We start from the raw sequence: 25,497 nt of genomic DNA, 5'->3' as shown, positions 1-25,497 counted from the left end.
TAACATGACCATATCATTTACCGAGAGAGGAATAGTGTGTTCTACACCCGGGATATGCCCCTTGCGTGCGATGTTGGTAGTGCAAGCCTACACAACCACACAGGAAGTACGAGGGCTGCCGGAAAATGAGGAAATGTTTATTGAAGGGCTAAAGACTTTGGCCCTCATAATTCCAGAGCTAAGAAGAATGGACTGGAGGATTCCAGCGGAGTTCCTCTTCCGCCCCATAGTGTGTCCCGACACAGCACCAGGATCAGTGGTATCATTAGACTTGCACACTGTACAGGTATCAGCGAAAAGGATCGCTGCGATTGGAGTGGATAGGGAAGGATGTGAGTGGCGTACAGTGCTGTGTACAAATGCCAACATCGCCCTACGAGAGTTAACAGATGAGGATCTCTTTTCAGACACAGAAGGGGATGGTGAGATAGTAATGGAAATAGCGATGCCCTGTGACATTTTGATTCAAGCCAGGGAAACCCCCGTCCAATTGATGGCAGTGGTAGGAGCACCGCCGTCATTTTTTGATGACGACATGAGGCTTGTACCAAATAATTTGTGGACAACAGGCCCCCATGATGTAGGGCTGTTGCATGGAGTACAACCTGTGGTAATAAAGTTAAAGCAAGGAGCAATTTTACCCAGAGTGAAACAGTATCCATTGTCCCGTGAGGCTGAAGAAGGGATAAAAGAGACCATAAATGCACTACTAGCACAAGGGATAATAGTGCCTTCAACCTCCCCATGTAACACATGTATTTATCCAATCAAAAAAGCAAAAGGAGGGTCTTGGAGGATGATACAGGACTTACGCCCTCTAAATGATGTAATTCAGAAGGAGTTCCCTCTGGTCCCGAACCCTGCATCAATATTATGCAGCATCCCGAAAGTGGCATCACATTTCACAGTAGTAGACTTGAAAAACGCATTTTTCTCAATACCCCTGGCTGAAGAAAGTAGATACCTTACAGCATTCACACTGGGGGGTAAAAGATATGAACACTGCAGACTACCACAGGGATACTGTGAGAGCTCGAGCATATTCAACCGCATATTGCATGAAGACTTGGGAAACCTATCAGTTGAGAGTACGATTATTCAGTACGTAGACGATTTATTAGTGTGTGCACAAGACGAAGTAACATGTAGAAAGGATTCAACAACGCTCCTGACTCTACTGGCCAACAAGGGGTACAAGGTAGACAAGGAGAAGTTACAGTACTGCCTGACAGAGGTCTTATACTTAGGACAACTGATATCAAAAGATGGAAAAAGAATAATCCCCGACAGGGTAGAAGCGATAAGATCTGTAGGAGAACCCACAACTGTGAAAGACATGCAGAAATTCTTGGGAATGTGCAACTATTGCCGAGCATGGATATTAGACTATGCAGCATACACAAGGCCCCTACTACAAGCACTCAAGGAAGCACAACAGGAAAATAAAAAAATAGAATGGTCAGAAGAAATGAGCGCGTCATTTCAATCATTAAAAGAGTTAATTTCAAGCGCTCCAGTGCTAGCAAACCCTGATTATGGACGCGAATTGTACCTATTCTCACACTGCAAGGGAACACTCATGACAGCTGTACTGACACAAAAGACGTCCCTAGGACAATGCCTTTGGCTTACTATAGTGGTACTTTGGATGCCGTGATGCAAGGCCATTTCGCGTGCGAGCAATCACTCGCTGCAGCCGCGTTCGCGATTGAGAAAAGTGCCACAATAGTAATGGGTTGCCCTGTAACATTGTTTGTGGAACATTCATTATTTGCAATACTTGATAGGTCAAAAAGCACACTGACAACACAGCGGGCAACAGCCTACGAGATCATATTGTCTAGCGCCAATATCCATGTGGTGAGATGCAAGACAGTGAACCCCGCCACATTCATTACAGAAGCGTGCACACTAGAGGACATGCAGGACCACGATTGCGCAACCTACACAGGAGAAAGAGGGGAGGACACAGTGGTGTGTGAGAACGCTCTGAGCGAGGGGGAAGTGTACTTCGTGGATGGGTCTGCATCGATTGATGTGGACACGGGAGAAAAGCATGTTGGTATGGCGGTGGTGAGATTAGAAGATGGTGAGTATGAAACATTAGTTCAATACCGCCTCCCATCACATTACTCCGCACAAGCAGCAGAACTGATTGCGCTCATAGAAGCACTACATGCAGCAAAGAGTTGCGCAGTGACAATATCAGACTCAGCTTACATGACAACGACAGTACATGGAGGTCTAGCGAGATGGGGGCGGAGGGGATTTCGACGGGCAGACGGAACACCAGTACAGCATGCAGAATTGTTGAAAGAGTTAATTGAGGCCCTACAAAACCCTACTGCAGTAGCAATAGTTAAGTGCCAAACACATACATCCAACACAGACGTTGTGTCTTTGGGGAACGCGGCAGCGGACGCTGCCGCCAAGGAGGCTTCCCATTTTCAGAAATATGACGCAGGTGAGTACATGCTGCAGCATAAGACAAACGAAGAGCCCCCAGAAGGGTACAACATGATGCCCATATCACAAATACTAGAATTACAGGAAGGAGCTAGTGAAGACGAAAAATTGATGTGGACAAAACGAGGGTGCAGCAAGTCGGGAACAGACTTACTGTGGCGGCAAAATAACTCAGGAAAAGTGGTAATGCCAATCCAGTTACTAGAAATTGCGTTTCAACAACTACACTTCCCTGCACATAATACCAAACAGCACATTGCAGCAGAAATACAAGAAGAATGGTTCGTGCCCTGTCTCCAGGAGCATGTATCTCGATTAGCAATGGAATGCACAACATGTCAGATCTACAATTCAGGAATGACATTACGCACACTCCGGGGAACAATTCCTAAACCCATTGGCCCATTCAGAGTACTGCATATTGATTACGTAGACATGGGGGAAAGGTGTAATGGCGCACAGTACATGATCGTGGTTGTGTGCCCATTCTCAAGGTGGGTGGAAGCAGGACCATGTGCACGACCTGATGCCAAAAGCGCTGCCAAGTTCCTAGTGAGGGAAGTGTTCCCGCGCTGGGGAATTTGTGACGTGATTCGCTCAGACAACGGCACCCATTTTGTGAATGAACTTTTCAAGGAAGTCACTACATTATTGGGAATAAAACATAAATTGTGTTCGATTTATCATCCTCAAAGTAATGGCGTAGTGGAAAAGATGAACGGCTGTTAAAGGGCAGGTTATCAAAACTATGCTTTTCATTGAAGAAGAATTGGATCTACTGTCTGCCCCTTGCGCTATTTGAACTGAGAAATCAGTCAAGTAAAGATCACCATTTGTCCCCGCACGAAATCGTGACTGGGAGACGAATGCACACAGCACACTCTCCACTGCGCGAACACTCAGATGCACACAGGAGCGCCGCGATATTGGGAGAAGAATTCACAGACTATTTGAAAAAATTAACAAGGGCAGCGCGCGCAATATCAAAGCAGCTCTCCCCACCCTTCACTAGAAAGGAGGGAAACATAACAGGGTCTGTCACAGAGCCTGAGCAACAGCTACAGCTGATGCCGGGCAAATTAATTTATGTCAGGAGTTTTGTGCGTCGATGGAATGCACCACGGTTCCACAGCCCATATGAGGTAGTGTTCTGCACACCCACAGCTGTAAAAGTGAAGGGCTTGAGGTACTGGGTACACTTGACAGATGTGCGAAGAGCTTATAATAATGTGCAAGAGGAGGCAGATGAGGAGGCACAGACAACAGCAACCGATTCAACTGAACAGAATGTCTGAATATTAACTTGTGTTTGTGCGTCAGCAATGAACGTGAATTGGAAAGTGACTGATGAAGTATTGCTGCATTCTCTTTTTATATATTACTGAAAAGTTTTTTTTGGACTTATATGTAATTAATGAAGTGATCAAATTATGACATGTTTACACCCTTGTCTGTGAATACCCTTCCCTACAACCCTACCCGCTTCCATTACCCGTCAATATATATTGGCACTAATGGTGCCAACAAAATGTTTACATGCATGCACTTAATGCACTTTTATATCTCAAACAGGAACTACCATGGCATCTAACAGGCAGCCTGCAATGGATAGAATTAGTAGAATGAGAGAATTATTAAATGAGAGATGCAGATATTCGTATGAGTGCGGATTATCTGTGTGCATTACAATGTTTTTTATGCTAATGTTTGGTCTGGTTACATATTGGTTTGTAGCGTTCATCTCTATCGAGATGAACGAGGGGGGAGGGATTAACAGCACTGGGATTAACAGCACCACTGGGACCAATGTAACTGCAAGTGTCAATATGAGGGAAGGTGATTTTCTGGTATGGGATGGAACTAAACTTGTATGGGGTTATCACACCACACCATCCAATGCTGTCATATCAGAAAAGAAAGAGCCACAGGGTGGAATGCAAAACAACACAGTGTCTCCACCAGTGATGTATAGGTATAATGCTCGCAGTTTAAATGACCGAAACCCGTCTGCCATATCGTGGTTGTATGATACCCCCACCAGTCAACCTGCCCCCGTCTTAAAAAACAACCTGCAAGATAAACTCAGGGACGAAAAGGAAAAGATGCTAGCAGCACACAAAATCTTATTCGATGAATGGGCCAAGGGGGGCGGGAATGAGAAAGGGGGGTCTATTTTTTCCCTCGCCCAGGAGGCTAGGAAGTACATAAGGAACAAGAACAACAGACGGAAAAGGGAAACCGGGAGGAGGAAGTATGATGAGTACTATGGGTAAGGATTAGATAAAATGGAAGACCCACGACACCCCCACCAGACAAATAAGTGGTATGCAGATATGAGTGCCACCGCAAAACAAACAACAAATGAGAGCTGTTATGTCTGCTCCCTCATTCCTCATGCTTCAGGTACACCCAAAGTATTGCTACCCAAAGAGTTGCCAATTATAGATGCCCAATGTCTCCTTCATCTCACGTTATGCAGGATTAAGAACACCTTCCAGGCACATGAAGTTACTTTTAAAATGCTGCAGAACGAGAAAACTTGCTACCCAAAAACGGCAGGGGTGGTATGTCTGGAGGAACCATTTTTTGTAATACAAGGGACACTTTTTTCAGACAAGTGGAAGAATGAAGAAGTAGTGTGTAAAGCTGAAGCACTGAGAGGTGTGGCACCAGAGAAACTGCAGTGGATAGAAGAAACATGCACACCAGTATGGAAGGAACACATTTCAAAACTAACTTGGGTAACCGCCATTGAAAAACCCTTCAAACTACAGAGTGAAATAGACTATGAACTATGTTTCAAAAGAGAGGGGAAAATCACCATGGGAACAAACAAGAGCTGCAACAAGACCCTCACCATCCCAGATCTGAGAAAAGGGACAGCGGCCCTAATGGACACGTACTGGGTATGCGGCAATCAGGCATACCTGCACCTTCCCCCGTCATGGAGTGGCAGCTGCTCAATGGCCACTCTACACTCAGCCCTAATGGTAATACCAGAAAGCCACATCGATGGAAGCAAAAGGACACAGGAGCGCATACAACAGAGTGCAGCCCAGCCGACTGCGGAGTCACAAATGTATGTCCTGTCCTCCGGAAACAAGGGAGAGGTGCTGACCCGTAACAGAAGAGCATCAAATTACATATCAAAGGCATCATCAGAACTGTTGGCTCAGATCCCAGACAGATATCGATTATTCAGCTCAGCAGAAACATTCTTCGCCTCACTCATCTCAAGTGTCCAAGCAAGGGCAAACGCAAAATGGCTCCAGATAACACGTTGGGAACTGATTCAGCTGGCCAATGACACTGAAGAAGGGTTCAACGTAATAAAAGTGGAACTAAGGGCTTTACGGCTGATGACAATGCAAAACAGGTATGTCTTGGACCTGTTGACGGCGATGGATGGAGGTGTTTGCCGAAAAATTGGGAGTGCCTGTTGCACTTTCGTACCTTCCGAAGATGCAGAAAACGGCTCCCTGTCCCATGTGATCGAAGCAGTGCACAACCTAGGAGAAAAAATGAAAATGGAAGGTGGAGCAGAAGACAGTACGTGGTTCGATAACATTTTCTCCTGGGTCCCCTCGTGGCTTGGAACAACTGTGAAATTTTTGATGCCAGCTGTGGTGTTCCTCCTTTTTGTTTTTTGCCTGTGCCAGGTGGGTCTTCGATGTTGCGCTAACGCAGTACCTAATGGTGCAATGATGATGGTGACAATGGGCAACACTCGTGGGACAATGCATAACATGCAGGAAGTGCAGGTACAAACAGGAACAGATAACACACCAAGATATCAGCTGGTGCCTATCACGACAAAGATATCGTAGATAAAGCATGGCACACCACCATTAGAGAGCCCCGTGTACTAGAATGGTACCAAGAGGTGTGGGTAGATCTGGCGGGAGATGGCGGATGTATATACCTGACTTGTACCCCAGACGAATATGTCAGAAGAGGGGAAAGTTTACGGGGGGTGTGTAGAGCATGGATGCCCATAAAAGGCACACCTGCATGGGATGAGGCGGTGATGGACGAAGCAGAATGCAGAAGGCTGGAGGAGTTAAAGTATTCGTTACTTAAGTAACGAAAGGGGGGAAATGTAGGGGAGGAGTGGTCCAAGGGACCCCCCTGGCCTACATCTCCACCCCAGATGAGGGCCATGGCTCATCGGGCGTCCCCTCCTTACCACCCGGGCCCAGGTGGTGGATGGCACACCTGCTGAAGACATTGCCCACACGTATTGAATTTAGCTAGGCCTCAGAAACCATTTTGCTTAATAAAGATGATGTGAGCATGGCGCACTGTAGCGCGGCCCCCACCCTCGGAGAGTTTCAATTATCCCTGTTGCCGCAGCACCCTGGCAGATCCGCTGTGAGCACGTTCCCACGAACAGGACGGACATGAGCTAGCATAAGATACTAACACTGTAAAATTTCACCGTCCGCAGTGTATCACTGCTCCCAGAATGACCCGGTCAGCAAGGCCTGGGCGATGGGAAGATCTGTAGAATGGTCATCTGATGAAAGCAGAAAGGTACCCAAATATGAATGTCAAAAACCACTTTTAACAAATGTATCCTTTCCATACAACCACTTTTACTAAAGAAACCTGTCAAATTGTGTAATTATCGTACATGACACCAGCCGTGAAGGACCCACACCCCTGCAGGGGTGTGCAAATGATAAAAGCATTCCGGGGAAGTGTTCCTTATATGTATCATTGAAAACCGTACACCCCGCGGCCCCGCGCCATAACTGAACTAATGCTGCTAGAGGACACAAGAAAACGAATGTAACCATATAGGGGGCACATGTGAAGGGTGTGCGAGAATGCACTCGTCACGCGTGTATGTCTAAGCCCCTTACATGCCACCACCGTCACATACGGTGGCGGGTCATTTTCTATGTACTCCACCAACCTCAATACTACCTCACTTACTGCAAATGTATATGCATATAACTAAATAATGTAATTGTTGAAACATAGTGTACGAATAAGGTGCTCAGACTGGATATAATTGAGACGCCTCTAGCAAAATGAAATGTATGTTTTCAAGTAATTCAAACAAATATTATAAAGTGTTCTAATGATTGTGATGTTTTCGCCTCCAAAAAACCGGCAACACGCGAGCAAGATACCTTTGTAAATATGTGCAAGGCCATTTCCCCTCCCACCCTGCGGAGACTGCCAAACATGAGAGCAGAGGCCGCGCCGCGCTGCCCCACCTCCCCCAACTAGACTGGAGCCGCTTCAAAGATGTGTAGCCCCCTCTGCAGCACCCAAGGCCACGTGCCGCCACCTGCATTATTTACAGCACAGCAGTAAACCACTGCCTGAACCCACACTTCCAAAGGCGCCCCCTCGTAAACCCCACAACCCACCAGATCATCTTAGACTTATGGCCCTGTGCAATCAGGACACCCAACACTGTGGCAACACACAGCGGCACATTTATAACCACATCTAACAAGACAGGGAGGCATGTACCGTCCGTCCCATGCCCTGAAGCTTAGCCCCTCAACCTATGGCTCCGGTCAACAGGACGCCGGTAACCATGCCCTGACGAATGACCATTAGACCCCTCACAAGGTGCATTCCTCCTGTGTTGCATTAACCTGTAGAATAACCTATTGGAAGATTTACTAAAGAAGATAATATTGCAATGACTGAATGACTGCGGTGTGCATGGCCTAGGGCAAATACGTCAGGAAAAGACATTCATCTCTGACACTGGCCGCGGTGGCACAACACCACCGCCCGGATGAACTCTGCCAACCTGCCAGGCCCAGCCCAACCCACGAGGCTGACCAGTGACGTTCTCCAGCCACGGCCAACCACATCGCAGCAGCACCTATAGTTAGTCGTCGCCACCCAATCCCATTGAACTTGTGCCCCCTGTAGTGTGTAGGTTCTTATGACTTTTTTTGTAAATATATACGCCTGTCTTTGCTATTGTCAGACAGAGCGCTCTCGGAGTTTGCAGAGTTCTTTGCATGCCCTATTCTGATTGATAAACTCCCATTTAAGCTCACCCGCACTCTGTCTTGGCTTTATTCCCAACCTGGGAGAGTCTGTCATTGTCTCTCATTGCGGGGAGGATCGTGCTGGCTGGGGACGCTCGCCTTCACTGCCCAGAATACAAATGTTAAGTTTATGCTCCCAAATGATCAACCTTTGTTGTGTGTAGATATTTGCAGATGTACAAAGGGGTGAGACGCAATAATTGACAAATGCTCCGAAATGTGAGCCACAAACATTTGTTGGTCACTTTTGTGGGGGTAGGGGCTTAAAGAAGTCACCGCTACCGCCCACCTAAATACCATATGGGTGCGCCTCCAACAGCTTGCAAGAAGTGTGACAATAAGTTCTTTTTCCAGAGCAACAGCGCTAGAAATAGAAAAAATAAAAAAAGAGTTTAACATGTGACACTGCTAGGCAAAGGCCTGTCAGCCCACAGTAGGGAAGTGGGGCATGTTATATGGCTCTGAGGGTTAGCTATAGCCTACACTCCCTCACAGGTCCCGAACTGTTAACTCCTGGGTGAACCTGGAACCTTTCCAGATGAGCCTCTGTAATAGAAGGAAAGCTCATGTAACTTCAAACTACATGCAATTGAGTGGCTCGTGTAATTTCAAAACTAATTTGCCCAGACCTTGGCAAAAGAGCTTTTTTGTTTAAGCTCATGAAAAGAAACATGCCTTTTCTCTGCCTTTATGTATTGTCACACAGTTTTAAAGACTCTGCTCTTTATTGAATTATTGAGTCTTTCTTTTCACCCAGTCCCCCTGCTCTTTGATGCTGGCACCTGTGGTAGATCATGTTTTAAAGACCACTCATGACTTTTCTGGGTACAGGGATGTAGAAGATACTTCAGTAGTAAATCCTTCTCCTAGCATGGCCCAAGATTTGGTGTTAAAGTGATCTTCGAGTAGGAAGCTTTGAATTTTCCTACACAATTTGTGATGAAAATGGCTTAACTGATTCACTTTGCAAATGAAACCTTCCATAGACATAGTGCTAATGAAGAGGAACATTACAGTTCTGCCATTTTGCCTTGACCGTGATGCTATAGATGCAGTAGACTATTCAGGGGAAATGACATTGGGGGTCAGACATGTGTTGCCCAACCATCTTTTGGTTGAGCATAATGGTGTCAGAGAATTGATCTCCTGCACAAATAACTGTCAAGCTAAACCACTTTGGTATTGTGGACAGATTTGTGGTGGCTACTGCACAGCATTTGCAAAGGTTTGCTGCCTTGGAAGATATACACAGTCATGTTATTGTTGCTGGAGGGCCCACCATCTGCTGTGGCTGCACAAAGAACTCTTCCTACTCCCTGTTGAATCTGAAACTGACTTACTGACTCCATCAGCCATGCTAAGAAGCTGGTGTTTTTTGCTATTGCCATTGTAGTCTCCAAGGTGCTAAAGGAATGGTTTGGTAAAAATATTTTATTGCCCCTACGGGTCAGCCATGTGTTTTTAAGCCTAAATCGCTCGATTTTAGAAACATTTCCTATGGACCTTACCCGAGTTTTCGTCCATTAAATGCACGCGAAAACAGGCATCAGGGAGCTGCCATTTTGTGATAATCCTATCACTTGCCGCATCGCCTTTGCTGACCTCCTTTTGCGGCACTAAATCATATCCCCCGCCCCTGAGCCTGTCATCAGCAGTCGCGTACCACCCATTTCACAACACCAAAGCACATCTCGTGTCAACATTCGCTGCGCTTCAGCTAATGACATGTCGCCATGGAAATGGCAGGACGCCTCTTTCCTCAATAAGTATAAACAGACCGTTTCGCAACGCACAGCAGCAGATTTTCGATTAAAATTCCTCTCTGTGTGTTACTTTGAGTATTCTGTGACTCGTTTGTGCTCTGGTCAGCTACCTTTGTTGCTTGTAGCCCGTGTGAACAGATACCAGTACCACCGCTATAAATTATTTTAGTTTGTTTAACACACAATGGCTACAATAATGCTCTACATGTACGAGCCCGAGCATACCGAGGTGGAACTACTTGAAAGGGAAACACGCGAAAACGATGGGGCTTCGGACGGCAGTTGGGAGGACGATTCAACAGCTGAAGAGCCTGGACCTAGTCGCATGGACGGTGTTTCCACCTGTTGCACATGCAATCGGTGCGAGAAGTGCGCACCACATTTACAACATCCATAGATATTCTTCAGCAGCACGAGGTATGGATACCGACAGCTCCATCGAGCGTGATCATATAACGTGATTCCATTTGCTATACTTTCTTCCCTATTAACGCAAGTGCTGTGTTTCAGGGAGACGATGGAGCTTCCACTACAATCACAAGATCCCATTTAGATGATGCAGATGTAAAGAAATCGGAGAAATAAGGCGATTAAATCTGATCATATTTAAATATTCCTTGATTCTTTTAGACAATGCAACATTTGTGGTTATCTCTTTATATGTACCTGTGCTGTCGACCCCAAGTGTGTGTTATGTTTACAATATTGAAAACCATACTAACGCAAGTACTGTGTTTCAGGGAGTTGCTGATGCCTCCTCTTCAATACAATCATTCGTGGCAGTCCATGAAGAGCCAGAGGTATGGATACTGACAGCTCCATCGAACTAGGTCATCAGAGCTCGAATACATGTCGTTTGATTGTTCCACACAATGTTTAAATCGAGTTTGGCTATTGAGATGTACATGTGTGTTCGTACTCACGTGTGTTTAATGCGAACAATATTTTGATACACAGTAATGAAAATACTATGTTTCAGGGAGTCGATGGAGCCTCATTCCGTGCTGTCTATGCAGATACAGAAAATATAGTCGTTGCAGCGCAAGAGGAAGGGGAGACATGCGGATACGAATCGGAGCAACAGCGTGCAGATGTTGAAGGTTGAGTCAAAAAAGTTGCAAAGAAAAGAAACAAAAATAATGTTAGGTACAAACAGTTCATAACTTTAGAATTTTTTTTGTGCTGGGGACTATTTTATGTTTTTTTCCAGTCAATTGTACTATACTTTATCTTGTGTTTAAACTGAACATCCCTTTTCCAATCTATCCTCTAGTTACCCATGGGTGTCCGAACTATACATACACAGACAGTGAAGCGAATGAGAGATATTGCTTGCCAGACCATTTACACTATGGAGGAACTATTAATTCTGACGCAGCGTGTTGAGACTCGAGATGCTCATGTCCAATGGCCAGAACATGAAATGAATGTGTCCGGAGAATCAAGCAAAGTTGTATTGGACCATTGCTACAGTGCGACCGCACCACCACAGCAACAGGATACTGGATGTATTGAAGATAGCTCTGAAGTAGTCGCAGATCTATTCACACAATCTACACCCACCGAAAAATTGCCACCAAAAAAGCTGTCGACATTGTTGTGTTCTCCCATCAATGTTGAAGTAGCAGATGTTGAAATGACAGAGAATGAATCAGCAGCAGCATTCACCGACACATCAGAACTTGATAGCAGCAATATTTCTTTCAAATGTGGTGATATGTCCTCAACGTCACAGGCCGAAACAACTTTGACGCCGGATGACAGGCTAATGAAAGAGGGCAAATACATAGTATTCGACAGTTGTTTGATGAATATTATAAGTATGCTGAAATGTGGGCATTCCGTTAGAGGGAAAGTATGTGGGAAGCCATTGATTCATGTCACTCGTCAAAAAAAAGGCAGTAACGTCAAAATAAATGCCGCCTGTAGGTTAAATCATACGTTCTCATGGTCTGCACAACAGATGCTGGGGAAACTGCCAGCAGGCAATCTACTGTGTGCAGCTGCATCACTTTTTAGTGGGTCCAGTTTTAGAAACTTAGAGTCTTTCTTTCAGTTTGTGGGACTCAATTTCATTTAAAAAACGCAGTACTACAAATACCAACATGATTAGCTGTTTCCGGCCATTAGTGATGCTTGGAAAATTGAACAACTGTCTCTAGCAAGTACATTCGAAGCCAAACGATTCAGGCTAGCCGGCGATGGACAGTGCGACAACCCTGGATTTTCTGCCAAGTACTGCACCTACCACTTTCAGGACATGGATAGTAAGAAAATTGTGAGTTTGGTGGTCGTGCAGGTAACACAAAGTACATCCTCAGTGGCCATGGAGAAACTAGGATTTATAAAATCAGTGAAATATCTACAATTGAGGGGAATGCACATCAACCTCATAGCCACGGACAGACACGTTTCAATTGCCAAGACAATGAGAGAGCAGTTCCACATATTAAACATCAATTTGACGTATGGCATCTTGCTAAATCAATCAATAAGAAAATCTCGGCTGCAGGGGAAAAAAAAGGTTTGGAAAGTATTCCAGAGTGGTCCCAGTCTATCAGCAACCATCTTTGGTGGAGCTCCAAAACTTGTGAATGGTCAGTGGAAATACTACTTGAAAAATGGCGGTCACTGATGCACCACTGTACCAACGTGCACCGCTGGTCAGAAAACCTACAGTTTCACCAATGTGAACATGGCCCTTGGTCCCCAGTGGAGGCACGGAAGAAGAAGTGGTGGATTCCATCTTCACCCACACACAAAGCCATTGAGAAGATTGTTTTCGATAAAACTCTATCAAGAGATTTGAGTGGACTGACAGAATTCTGTCACACAGGAGGTTTGGAGGTGTTCCACAATATGTGCCTAAAGTACAGGCCAAAGCGCTTGCATTTCAGCATACAGGGCATGAGACATAGGACTCTACTTGCCGTCTTGGCCCATAACGAGAATCTCGGCCGTGAACAATCTAGGACTATGGGTAATGTAAGGATGCCTCGCTACACTAAGGCCTTTTCAAAAAGAAGTAAGCAATGGGTGATCAAACCACTCTATGAGGAAATGGAGTTTGACTTTGTCAAAAGCCTTATTGTTGCTGTATTAGAGAAGCACAGATATGGAATTTTGAACGTTTCTGTGCAGAGCTCTGATCCATTGCCACTAAACATTGCCACTGCGCCATGTCCACCCAAAGGAGAGCTGGTTGTGAAGTACAAATCCCGGTTTAAATAATTATAATACGATTGTCTTTTTGTAAATAAATGTTATTGTACAGTGTACATACAAAGTATGCTAACCCCTACCTTCACCATCCTGGGTGGCGAACAACCTGGGTGTCATCTTTGAATTCTCTCTCTATTCACCTCATATTGCTGACCTTGTCTATATGTGTATGTATATATTTTGTTGATGTAACTAATTTTCACAATCTCATGTAAATGCTGCGCACTGTTAAGCGAGGGGAGGCTTGCGTATTGCAAATAATAAAACAAACAAACAATAAATCTCACTTTCAATTCAACTCCTCGGGTACTTTATACTTTCCCTGACCTTCCCCCAAAAATTAAATGTTTCCATAGTTATGGTTCTTTGGGGCTGCAAAGCTCACAGACAACGAGGACAAAATTGGGGGCCTTAGAACGCGCCAAGTGAGCCGTTGCAGATGGGAGAGAAGCCAGTTTGCATTTGCACATTGAGGCGCAGTACAAAGATGGATTCAAAACTTTAAGTTCTCATAGATGGCTTTACTACGGGATGTTGCATACTAGTATGCACATTCCTAGTGAAGGTCAACGGCTTTGATTTTCAGCTCGCGGCCTGAAGAGGCCCACAACTCGCACTAGCAGTATAAGGCTCTATTGTTTTTTGACCTTGAGAGACAGGGACCATGCCGAAAGAACTTCATTTGAAGGGGGGGTTGCAATAACGTAAGAGATAAGGCAGAAAATTCTGAAACTAGACCGAGTTTCATGTTAGTTCAGTATACGAAAAATCGTTGTCAAGAGCACAGTGGGATTTACAGACTGCATTATGCAGAGACGCAATGGAAATTGCAAATATAATGTAAGTAATTCTTTAGACGCTTTTATACCAAAATGAACAATTAATGAATGGATGCATGAATAAATGAATGAATGAAGAGCTAGGAAAACGTTTGTGGGATCGTCCTTGTAGCGGGCACATGGGCATGCAGGTCCACATTCCACACGCATGTAGACAGTCGTTTCTCATTGTGTGCTAAACTCGATTTATTTTGTTACTTTTCGCATTGATTTTAGAGCCGAACATACTCCATTGCACTATCCTTGCATGCAAATAGTTTCAGATCGGCTGTAATAAATAAAATGAATAATATTAATAAAGATCGGCTGGCGAGACTAATTATAATTTTAATGTTTTCAAAACAGGTATATCCTACCCTACTGCTACTGCCACCAGTTTCAGACCCCGGCAGACGGCATCTTCAACCGCCAGCTGCAGCTTCTTGTCAACAACTGCACCACTTTGACAATCTTATGGGACGATCGCCAAGGGCCCATATGCCCTTACGCAGTACTAGCGGCTAGAAGCAACATATCAACCTTTACGCTGGCCTAGTGCCTAGTTGTTGGAACAGCCTAGCGGTTCACCGTGCGACCAAAGGGCTTCTTTTAACGAAAACCAACACCCTGTGTACCATAGAGGAACAGCGCGTGACTCACGATAAAACAGAACAGTTTTTGCGGATAGGGATAAAAGAAAATAAATGGCATTCCGAGTTAATATGGCAATTGCTGAATATTCTATAAACATGTAATGTCAAATAAATGTACTTTACCAAATGTACCGAGTTGCTGTTTGATTTTAAAGTACAGTTTCATATTCCGAATTGTGGCGCGCTGTGTTGCGAGCTGATCTGTGTTGGTTTCCGGGTTCTGTGTGAAGTCGCGTAGAAGACGACTGGGCGTGTTTGCCTATGCAGCACAGTAACGTCACGGAGAGAGGCAGGAAATATGAATGTTTTGATAATGTCAGGCTCAGGGGCGGGGGATACGATTTAGTGTCGCAAAAGCAGGTCAGCCAGGGCGATGCAGCAAGTGATAGGATTATCACAAAATGGCAGCTGCCTGATGCCTGTTTTCGCGTGCGTTTAATGGACGAAAACTCGGGTAAGGTCCATAGGAAATCTTTCTAAAATCGAGCGACTTAGGCTTAAAAACACATGGCCGACCCGTAGGAGCAATAAAAAAATGTTACCAAACCATTCCTTTAATTTCTGCTGTGGACTAATTGTCAGCCTCCACTGTCGGCAGATTAATTGCTATGTCATCCAACTTTCCCTTGGTATTTGTCTGCAGACCCCAAATGGATTCCACGGTTCTTCTCTCCCTCCTGTGTCAGCTAACCCACAGGGGCTCTCTGATTCCTTACACACTACGACTCCAAGGGCTAAGTGAGTACATGCCACTGAGGGAGAACCAGGCCCAGGGCTCACACCCTTGGTGTTTTCCGTTTCCTCTTTTAAGTGTGCACTTCACCATTCCAAGGATCACCACCACATAGAGAGGTCAGCTGATCTACCACTAAAGCCGGTCCTCTGACCTAACTGCATTGCTCCTGTTCCACTGACATCAAGATGGGGGGGATGCTGCAGAACCATTCCAGCAGCTGCATCCTCCAAACAGTCCGCCTCATGCGACTGGATGCTTTGAGCTTACCCCGATCAGACACCCAGTGAGCAGCAGTTGCCATCTTAAAATTTTCTCACAAGTGCGTTTCAGGGGACAGTGTCCTCCTGTCGTCAGCATTCGGGGCCACCTTCTTCATTGACTGTTTGCTTTGGAAGATCACCACGCCTTCTGCAACTTTCCTCTGACCCATACAGCAGCAGTTCCAGGAATGGAGACCTTGCTGAAGGCTCATACAGATAAAGCACTCAGGAAGCTATGCTGACTCTGTGCCCATAATGAGTAGATTGATGTAGTTTAATGCAACATTGTTAATATTTTCTAAATATATAAAACTTTTACTTTGTGTAGATAATATACAAACAAATATGTTTTCCAGGTGAAACACCAGCATACACGGAAATGCGGAAATGAAAAAACAACACAAATTGTCCATTGTAAAGCTGCCTTAATAGACAATGATAAAACTGGGAGCATCAGAGACAATTCCCTGAAGCAAAAACCCTTTAGGAAATCTTGGTAGACATTATGCACAAATGTCTGAAGCGGTACAAACTCGTGGGAGATTCCTTTGAAGTCGGAAAGACAGAAGGCTGATTAGAGGAAATAAAAAGGCCTATGTTGATGATTGGAAAACACTGGATGCAAAAGGTGAAGATATCATCAAATCTTTATTTAGAAAACATACATTTCTTTACATAAAAAAAAACAACAGCTAAGCTCACTAAAGCAAGAAAAGAAGCATTATAAGAATATATCATAGACAAACGATTACTAAAACGGCTACCACTATTGTGATTGCATACGACTGCATCTAAGAAATCATGCGCTTTCGATAAAACTGGCCATTGCTTTTACAAAAAAAATGTTTAAGTGAAAGAGGTAAAAGCCCAGTTAAGGAGGGATCTTCGCAGCTTAAAATTTGATACTGGCTTGGAAAAATCTAATAAAGGCAAACAACTGAAATTGGCTTATAAATCCTGGTTGAAAGGCAGGAAAGCCATTCAAAATCAGAAAGATGGGGAGTGTATGTTAAAACAAATTATTCGCAAATCCTCGGGTGGTATTTAGGCTCTTCTAAACGAGGCAACATCCAGGACCCAAGCAGTGGTGCAAATCAACTATTACCCAAGAGGCATGGCAAATCTATTTTTGTGAAGTATATTGATCGCCCTTTCCAAACATGAATCTCACCATTAATATCCAAAATATAAATCATTCTTTCCTAGTAGAAATTGAGGATATTGTCTATTATATATCTAAGTTAAGTTGATCCCGGGCGATGGGCCCTGATGGGATCCATAATTGTATGACAAAAGAGCACCCACAGGAATGGGCAAGTATCCTCTATCAAATTTTTTTGATAATCTTCGAAGTAGGTAAAATTCCAGATTCTTGGAAGCAGTCAATCATCCTTCAAGTATTTAAAAAAGGGAATAGAGATGATCCTAAATCGTATAGACCAATAGCGTTACTGGATTGTCCAGGTAAAATCTTCGGACGGTTGGTCCTCGTCCAATTTAACCAATGGTTGGACTCTGAGAATTTGCGTGACCCTTTTTAACCGCGTTTTATTCCCGGCTTAGGTAGAGCCATAAACATAATTACGCTCAATAGTCTAATACAGCAGGCACGGCACCGGAACCAGGAGCTCTATATGGCATTTATTGATTTACGAATGGCTTTTGATGCCGTGCCTCGTGAGCTTTTATATAAGAAACTAATAGATAAAGGCTGTCCCTGGGCCATCTTGAAATGGTTGATCGAATTCCATACCAAAACCAGCATCCAAGTGAGACTAAATAGCAATGGTTTATTATTGTATCCAATCATGACAGAACAGAGGTTGAAGCAGGGTTGTTTGTTAGCATCAGCCCTATTTCATTTTTTTATTGCACATGTAGGTCATTATTTTGATGAGTTAGGGACAGATTCACCTAAAATTAATGGGGTTCAAATTAAGTGCTTACTATATGTAGATGACATGGGTTTGGTTTTAAAAACACCAAAAGGTTTGCGATTGATGTTGGGTGCTCTCAATCTATATGCTCAAAAAAATTGCATGTTGATTAATATAAATAAAAACAAAATCATTCAATTTGGCAACGCTAAACCACGAACTGCCACGCATACATTGCCACTGCAGTTACCCCATATATGCATTTAGGAACGTGTATAAATAATCAGCCCGGAGACATTCACTACGAAAATCACTCAAGATTGAAACAATTTACGGCCATGTCACAAGCTCTCATCATAAAGGCCAAATTTTGAAAATTTTCTATAACACCCATCATTGTTTGTTATAAACAAAAATGAATACCGGTTATCACATACGGCTCAGAAGCAAACAACTGGAGGTCGTATGAGTATTGGGCAAGATTGAAGGATATTATTGGAAGGGGGTATTGAACCTCCCTATATCAGAATCAATCTGTATCATAAAATATTAATTGGGTTTACTTTCACTTTATGCATCGTATAAATGGAAATTGTGCTCATTATACCGCAAATGCATTATTGGTCAGAGAGCTTCTGGTCTTCTGCAAATCATGTCGAAATATATGATAAAATCAGTGGATCCTTTTGCCAAGGTATGGCGAAATAAAGTGCAGAAAATCATCGACCGTGCAGGGATTTCTCAAACATTATTAATTGAAAATTTGGATAAAGCCAAATGCAAATTATGGGAATATGACTGGAATAAAATTAGGTCTGCATGTCTCCAATACCAAAAATGCGCAGAGAATCCATTTGCTTTGAAACAACAGTTATCCCGAAAGGTACCTTGCTAAATTTCCGAAATCCCGACATCGAGATGACTTCCTGCGTTTTAGATTAAATATTTGGTCAACTCGTGAAATTTTGTATAAGAGAAAGCTCATAACAGCAGCAGAATCTCAATGCCGGTTTTGTAAGGAAATTCTTGAAACCTTGAAATATTTAAGTACCGAGTGCCCCTATTGTTGATGCAACAAATTACTCATTTTAAGCAGCTTTTTGAAGATTATGAAATTATAACCAATGTAGAATTATGGGAGTTATTATTTCATACCAATAGGAAAGCTGTAAGATTGCTGTACTTAACTTTCTAAATAATTTAGGATTGCAAAAAAAACAGCAAATGTAAGTCAATTAGATTCAGAGGGGGTCAAACAATAACTGAGTCATTTAGTGTATTATTTTGCTGATATGTTTTATAGCGATTGGTACATCGAACAGAATAAGGTGTTCGTTTTAGATGTTATATATGTCTAATTTATGTTTTTTGTTTTAGTTAATTTTATTTATTTTCATGAAATATTGTATGTATGTTTTGAAAGATCAAGATTTATCTTGATCAAACCAACTAAATCCTTTTTTTTTTTTTAAAAGCAGCTTTCCCCTTGTCTTCAAATAGTGACGACAGGAGAAGAGGAAATGCTGCTCACTTCAATTTCATAACAGCAGAAGGGACACTTATAAATTAAGCTAACGGTACAATGCTGAATATGAACTTCGTATGTGATGATCTTTATTTGGCATTGTGTAGCCACATCAGATAGTGTCCAAGACCCCATTCAATTTTCAAAGGCAGCAAGGAGTTGGTTAATGTATCACTTACCTGTCATTATTATCCAGTGCCCAGGTACTAAACCTTTCTTTTAAACATCTACATGGATTCTGTTGTTCGCCTATAGGTCTGCCCCAAAGCGCAGGCAGATCCAGCTCCATCAGTTTATTTGTTATAAATTGTATCCATTTGCATTTTGGGGATTCTATGGACCATTCATTCCCACAAAACAGCCTTATGAAATGTCAAACCGGGTGATGTGCACTTGCTACGTGACACTTGGTCTGTCCAGGTTTCTTTCAATGAAACTCTCAGGCCCAAGTAGTCAAAATAACTATTTCATTTTTATACTTGAAGTGTATTTTTATTTGTTTGGTCAGGGGGCAAACCATCCCACTGTCTGGTTCATATTCACAGTCAAGCGTCGAGCTCTGATAAAACACTGCTAAAATTAAATTTAAAGCCATGTGCCGTTTGAGACATTAAAACTACGTTGTCAGCATAAAATAATATGCCCATCTTGGTGTGTCCGATTTTCAGGGCATCCCAATCAAGATCTTGGAAGAGCAATGCCAGTTTATGTACAATAAAACCAGCAACAGTGCCAACACATGCCCATGTCTAACTCCCTTGCCCATACCAAAAATCTGCGTACATTCACCTTTAGGACCACACCCCACTTTCGCTGTATTACAACTATACAATAGTTGGATAATGGCTAGGAGGTAGGGAGGAACAGCTTTTTCCTCTATGTTTCGCCATGAAATGTCCATATCCACGCTGTCAAATGTGGTTTTAAAGTCCACAAATACCAGGGCATTTTCTTTGTAAAGTAATTGTTTTTCCTAACCGCCCTGCTACAAAACAATGGTCTAGTGTGCCTTTATTCTGTCTAAAACCTCCTTGTAACATACTAACAGGACAGGATACAGAGACCCAGTCTTTCGAGCCTTTGAAGGAGAACTTTGCTATAGACTTTAGCAAGGGAATTGATAAGGGAGATTGGGTGATAATTCCCCGGGTTGTTCTCAACTCCCTTTTTTTTATTGTAATAATAGCTGTGGTCCAAGAGCAAGGAAAAACACATGAACGATTAATCAAATTAAAAAACACAGTTAAAAAGGGGGCCCATACTGTAGATTAATTCTGAAAAAACCCTATAGACATTTGATCAAGGCCAGATGCCTTCCCCACTCTGGGAGCATCTGTTACTTCAGCCTCTGAAAAAACAATTGGGATTTCGACATCAACAGTTGGTTCAAAATCATAAACCAAAGAGTAGGCGGGTAAAGAAATGCATATTAGCACTGGGTGTTATATGTGGTGAGTCATATACTGTTTTATAATGTGGAATAATGTATATTTTCAACAGAAATGCAAAAAAAACATGCATCTGTGCATGCTCTTCACACACAATGAAAATGATCACTTCATCTTACCTGTGGGTTCCTCTCTGGTTCTTCCTGCTGTGGGCTAGGCGTCAAGTTGGGTTCATGGTCAGCTTCCCGCTTGTTGTCACTAGTCCTCCTGCCATGGAACATGGGAAGTCTGAAATCAAAACACAATAAAAGAAACGTTGGGTTTTCTTAGAGGTTACTGATTGTGTTCCAACATTGCAAAACTTTAGATGGGCATGTGTGATTATTTAGGTGCCAGTAAATCCTTCTGTTTAATGTACCGAAACAGAAATGCTCTTACAAAAATGTACGGGCATAAGAAAGTTTCAATAACAATCTACAAACAATATTAGATTTCAACATTCATAAGCCATTGCTTTTTATAACCAAGATCATTATCATCATAATATTGTATTCAGATTTCTCCATTAACAAGATAAATACATAAAATCACAACACATTATGTAATAAATCAAGATCGGGTAGAAATATCAGAAAAATACAGCTTGGTCTTACTAAAACCACATACTTTACAGTTTTTAATATCACAATTAGACCTTTCCTCATAGACCCACACCAAGATTTGTTTTGTAACGTCTCTTCTTTAAAGACTGACCTAAATAATTCATCAGGTCGTAGAGAAAGTGTGGGTTAGTACTGTTGAAAATTAAAAACATCACCTCCTTACAATACGTTATATTTAGTGCTAATAAATAAGGTCTCAGCCATCTCATCCTCTCCCTTTTATAAAATCGGCATAACAAAATTAAATGCACAGATAATCATCCGCACCCTTATCACAGTCACATTTATATGAAGCCTTTGACCAGGTAACTCTTTTCACAATTGGAATCAGGTTTAACCTATTATCTGCCCCTAGGCACACAGGCTCCTCTTATACTGTGCATAGGCTGTGAAGGAAAGGTAGAGCAAGGATTCTCCCGCCCCCCCATCCACCCGCTCTGAGATTTTTCTAGACCAGATTTCGGTTTCTATTTTGACTTGTCCATAATTGACTCTTCCTCCTCCAGCCAGGAACCTTTCCCAAAGCCTGCTTCCAAACTTGTACCAGACCGGCTCGTATACCTCCAGGAGGACTTTCTAGAACTGAAAAGCCCAACTGGAGATTCAGGTTTGTAGTTGCATATAATTTTAATTTTGCAAAATAGGCTAGTTATCTAGCTTGTGCCAGGGAGGGGATACTATGGATCCCCAGCTCAATTCAAGATGATACAATTTAACTTCACCTTTATTTTTTTTTATTTTTTTTTGGCATAGTTTTGTATTTATTTCCTGATACCTGTACATGAAATGTCCCAGCCATTCACTCACTCCCCCTCAAACCTTCTGAAGAATGCATACAAATATGTTGCATCAACCAAAGCCCCCAAAATACCGAAGAAATCTAGAGGGAATAGTTTCCATGCTTGCTTAAACTGATGGACATATCTTAATTAACAAATCCACTCACAACCCTCCTGCAGACAAGATAAGGGTACATTTTTAGTGTTGAGTATATAAAGATATGTAATCAGCACTGGCAGTTCATATAATGCTGCCACCTTGGATATATCAATGTTTTCTAAGTTATCTTTAACACCATGCACATGTCTAACTTTTGATTTAAATATTTCATTTAATCCTGTAGGGTCTATTACGTTTGCAATTCAGTTTTCAGCATTATTTGCACAGCCGAAATGGAAATTAAAACCAAATGTATGTAAGTTTACAACACCCAGAAATGTTAGTCAGATCATTCAATATTTATCCCATCAGTGTGATCTATGTTTTCCTATATATTTCACATGAAAAATCTCTTCCTTATACCACACTAGTTTGGAGAATTTCCAGATCATGTGCACTAATGCCCTGAGACTCTTGGAAACGTCACATGTCCCCATTTAAAGAAGTTGTATTGTGCTATTACAATTCCATCAAACATCTGACAAACATTATTAAGACATACAAAATAAGGCAGAAGGTCCAGATGGAAGTAAAAGGAATGGAAATAGGATTACGAAGACACAGCAAATCATTCCAGGATATAAAATAAAAAGACAATAACAATAAAAATAGAAAGGCAATGGGGATCAGAGATAAATAATATCAGTACTCTGGCTTCTAGCCTCACTGATATGATATGATATATTTTATTTCTATCGCGCTCATACACAAGTGTTTGAGTGCTGATGGTTTGGAAGCCGGGACTTAAATGTAATGCCCACCTGACCTCCCTCTTCATCTGGTTCCATGTAATAATGTCCCCGCAAACATGTCTCCTGACAAAAAAGTTGCAGTTTTATTTTTACAAGGGGAGCATTGGACATCCCTGCAACCCGTCCCCATACATAATGTCACCATATATAATTTTGCCAATGGCTTTTTCCAGTAACGATATGTATGGAGACATTATGTATGGGTTGGGTAGAAAGAGTGGGTGAAGGGGGGGGCCTTCTTTTTTGTTAAAGGGGGGCTTGACTCAGGAAGGCGGTTTAAGCATAGGGAACAGAAAGAGTCAGAAGCTACCCCAGGTCATCCGCATATAGTAGGTAGGTCTAGGTTAGCAGCAAACTGGTGCTTAATAACTAGGTATTGAGGGTCACTTGTAGTCGTAAAAAACAAATTCAATTTTATTTTACAAAAGAAAACACAAGAAAAACAACTTTGGAAATATCGCATATAAGTTTCATTTAGTTTATAATGGACGGTGAAACAAGTAAAGAGTAAAAAACTGTTGTTAACATCACAGTTGAATTAGGTGAGGGTTAGTAGCATAAAGTGTATCATATTTGTTCGAAATACTACTGTCAGACTTAGTAGTATGATATTACAGTCGACACATTTATTATGCAGGTGTTTCTGGTTCGGGAGAGAGTTAACCTTCACTGGGTAGAAGATGAGCACAGTTGAAGGGTCCAAACTGTCATCAGGACGTTGTTTGGGACTGGTGTGTGCCTATTTTGTTTGCGGTTGAGCACATACTGGTTGTCAGGAGGCACCTCATGTGGTGTGGGCGTCTGTAGTAGGAAATCTTAAATAGCAGGTTTGTGGTCCAGTGTAGGTACTGGAACGGTTTTTCACGTGCAGGATATGCCGTGATGGTTGGGCCTTGATCAGGTGAGATAACTAGCCATGATCGCTGATGTTTCAAAAAACTGACAGTTGACCTGGGGTAGCTTCTGACTCTCTTTCTGTTCCCTATGACATTATGTATGGGTACAGTATTACCTGATACACTTCACCTGGGGTCACAGTGATACTGCACAACACTTCCACCTGCCAACTCACCACACTCTCGTCTTGACCACCTGCTCTACTCAGCCATTTCATTTGCCTGTCACCTCTGCACTAGGAACCACACTTAATCCTCCTACTGTTCTCCTCTATGTCTAGTCAAGCACTTCCTCTACACGCACCTGTCCTGCTCTGAACTTCATCTTCATCTGCTGGCGTTTGGCCTATGCTGTCCTATCATCTAGCTTGTTGGCCAGTCACAATCTTTTGCTTGTACTTTGTTGCTTCTCTTGCCCCACATTCCACAAGCAGCCATCCAAAGCCTTCTTTTATTAATGACTTGGATCTGTTGAATCCTAGACTGCCTGTCTTGTGATACAAATAGCTATATATGCCTCTGAGGGGGCTTTCCTGGATTCTAATGGCGCAGAGACCCTTGTTAAGGTCAAGTGACCGCCTGAGACCATTATCGGCCTGAAAAGCCCCCCCTACTCGGTGCATAAAGGTAATATAAAAAGTAAATGCTATCCATATTTTTACAGCCACTCTGTTTCATACTTTTCCAATATAACTAACCTCGATCAATACAAATTAAATCAAGCACACAGAGTGAACCGATACGTTGGCCAACTTTCAACCGTGGGTAACTGATTCAAGTGCAATGGAAATTAGTAAATGGCATTTTTCTTGAACTTGTGAGAGGTGTGCATTCATGGAAGCACAATCTCACAATGCATATACGTAATAATTCCTCCTTTTACATTTCTGTCCAGTAGTCCATAAATTATGCTATGTCTATTTTGAAATCTCTTGGCTAGTTGTGTTCTAACATTAGATATAATTATAATGTTCCGCGTAGAGTATTCCTAGATTCCTACTTTTCAATTATGTGGTAAATGTATTTCTTGTGTTTGTAAAACAAACTTTGACCATTAAGTATTTTCGATTTCAGATGTTTTAAATACATACTAACTGTAGGTGAGAAATCCTCATTCTATAATAATTCCCATAATTTCTTTCTTTCAGGTGCACCTGACAACTTTAAATGAGCATTGGCAATGCCAATAGTTCTGGCTTTTGTTTCAGCACTACACAAGAATTTATCACGCATTAGCATCATATGCATAAATACCTTTTTGACCGTATCGGCGTTACCTGTCCAAGTACCTGTCCTCAGACTCATTACGCGAACACTGGCTACTAGCCCAAAAAATATTTTCTTCAAAGCACTCTGCATAACCCACAGAGCAATCCAGGGACAATGAGCTGAATTCATACAGCAAAAAAACTTCATCTACACCTCTAACTGAACATTCAGGGCCAGCAATGACATTTGCCTCGAACCAACAATATTCTACGTAGAAACTGGTAGATCTCCTGCATCGCAGCGAAAAT

General features: G+C 42.6%; 1 protein-coding gene across 2 annotated transcripts in view; it reads right to left on the bottom strand.

Annotated features, from left to right (window-relative positions):
• Positions 1-25,497, bottom strand: part of LOC138447857 (palmitoyltransferase ZDHHC1-like) — a 1,205,337-nt gene that overhangs the window by 121,370 nt on the left and 1,058,470 nt on the right. For both annotated transcript variants that reach the window (XM_069604299.1, XM_069604307.1), the window contains one exon: positions 20,911-21,019. In XM_069604299.1, coding sequence (XP_069460400.1) covers positions 20,911-21,019 — 109 coding nt within the window. The remainder of the gene's footprint in view (positions 1-20,910; positions 21,020-25,497) is intronic.

The sequence above is a fragment of the Ambystoma mexicanum genome, chromosome 1p (genome assembly GCF_040938575.1).
Source record: "Ambystoma mexicanum isolate Mex_15411 chromosome 1p, UKY_AmexF1_1, whole genome shotgun sequence".
NCBI lineage: Eukaryota > Metazoa > Chordata > Amphibia > Caudata > Ambystomatidae > Ambystoma > Ambystoma mexicanum.
This window is presented reverse-complemented; position numbering and strand designations above follow the sequence as displayed.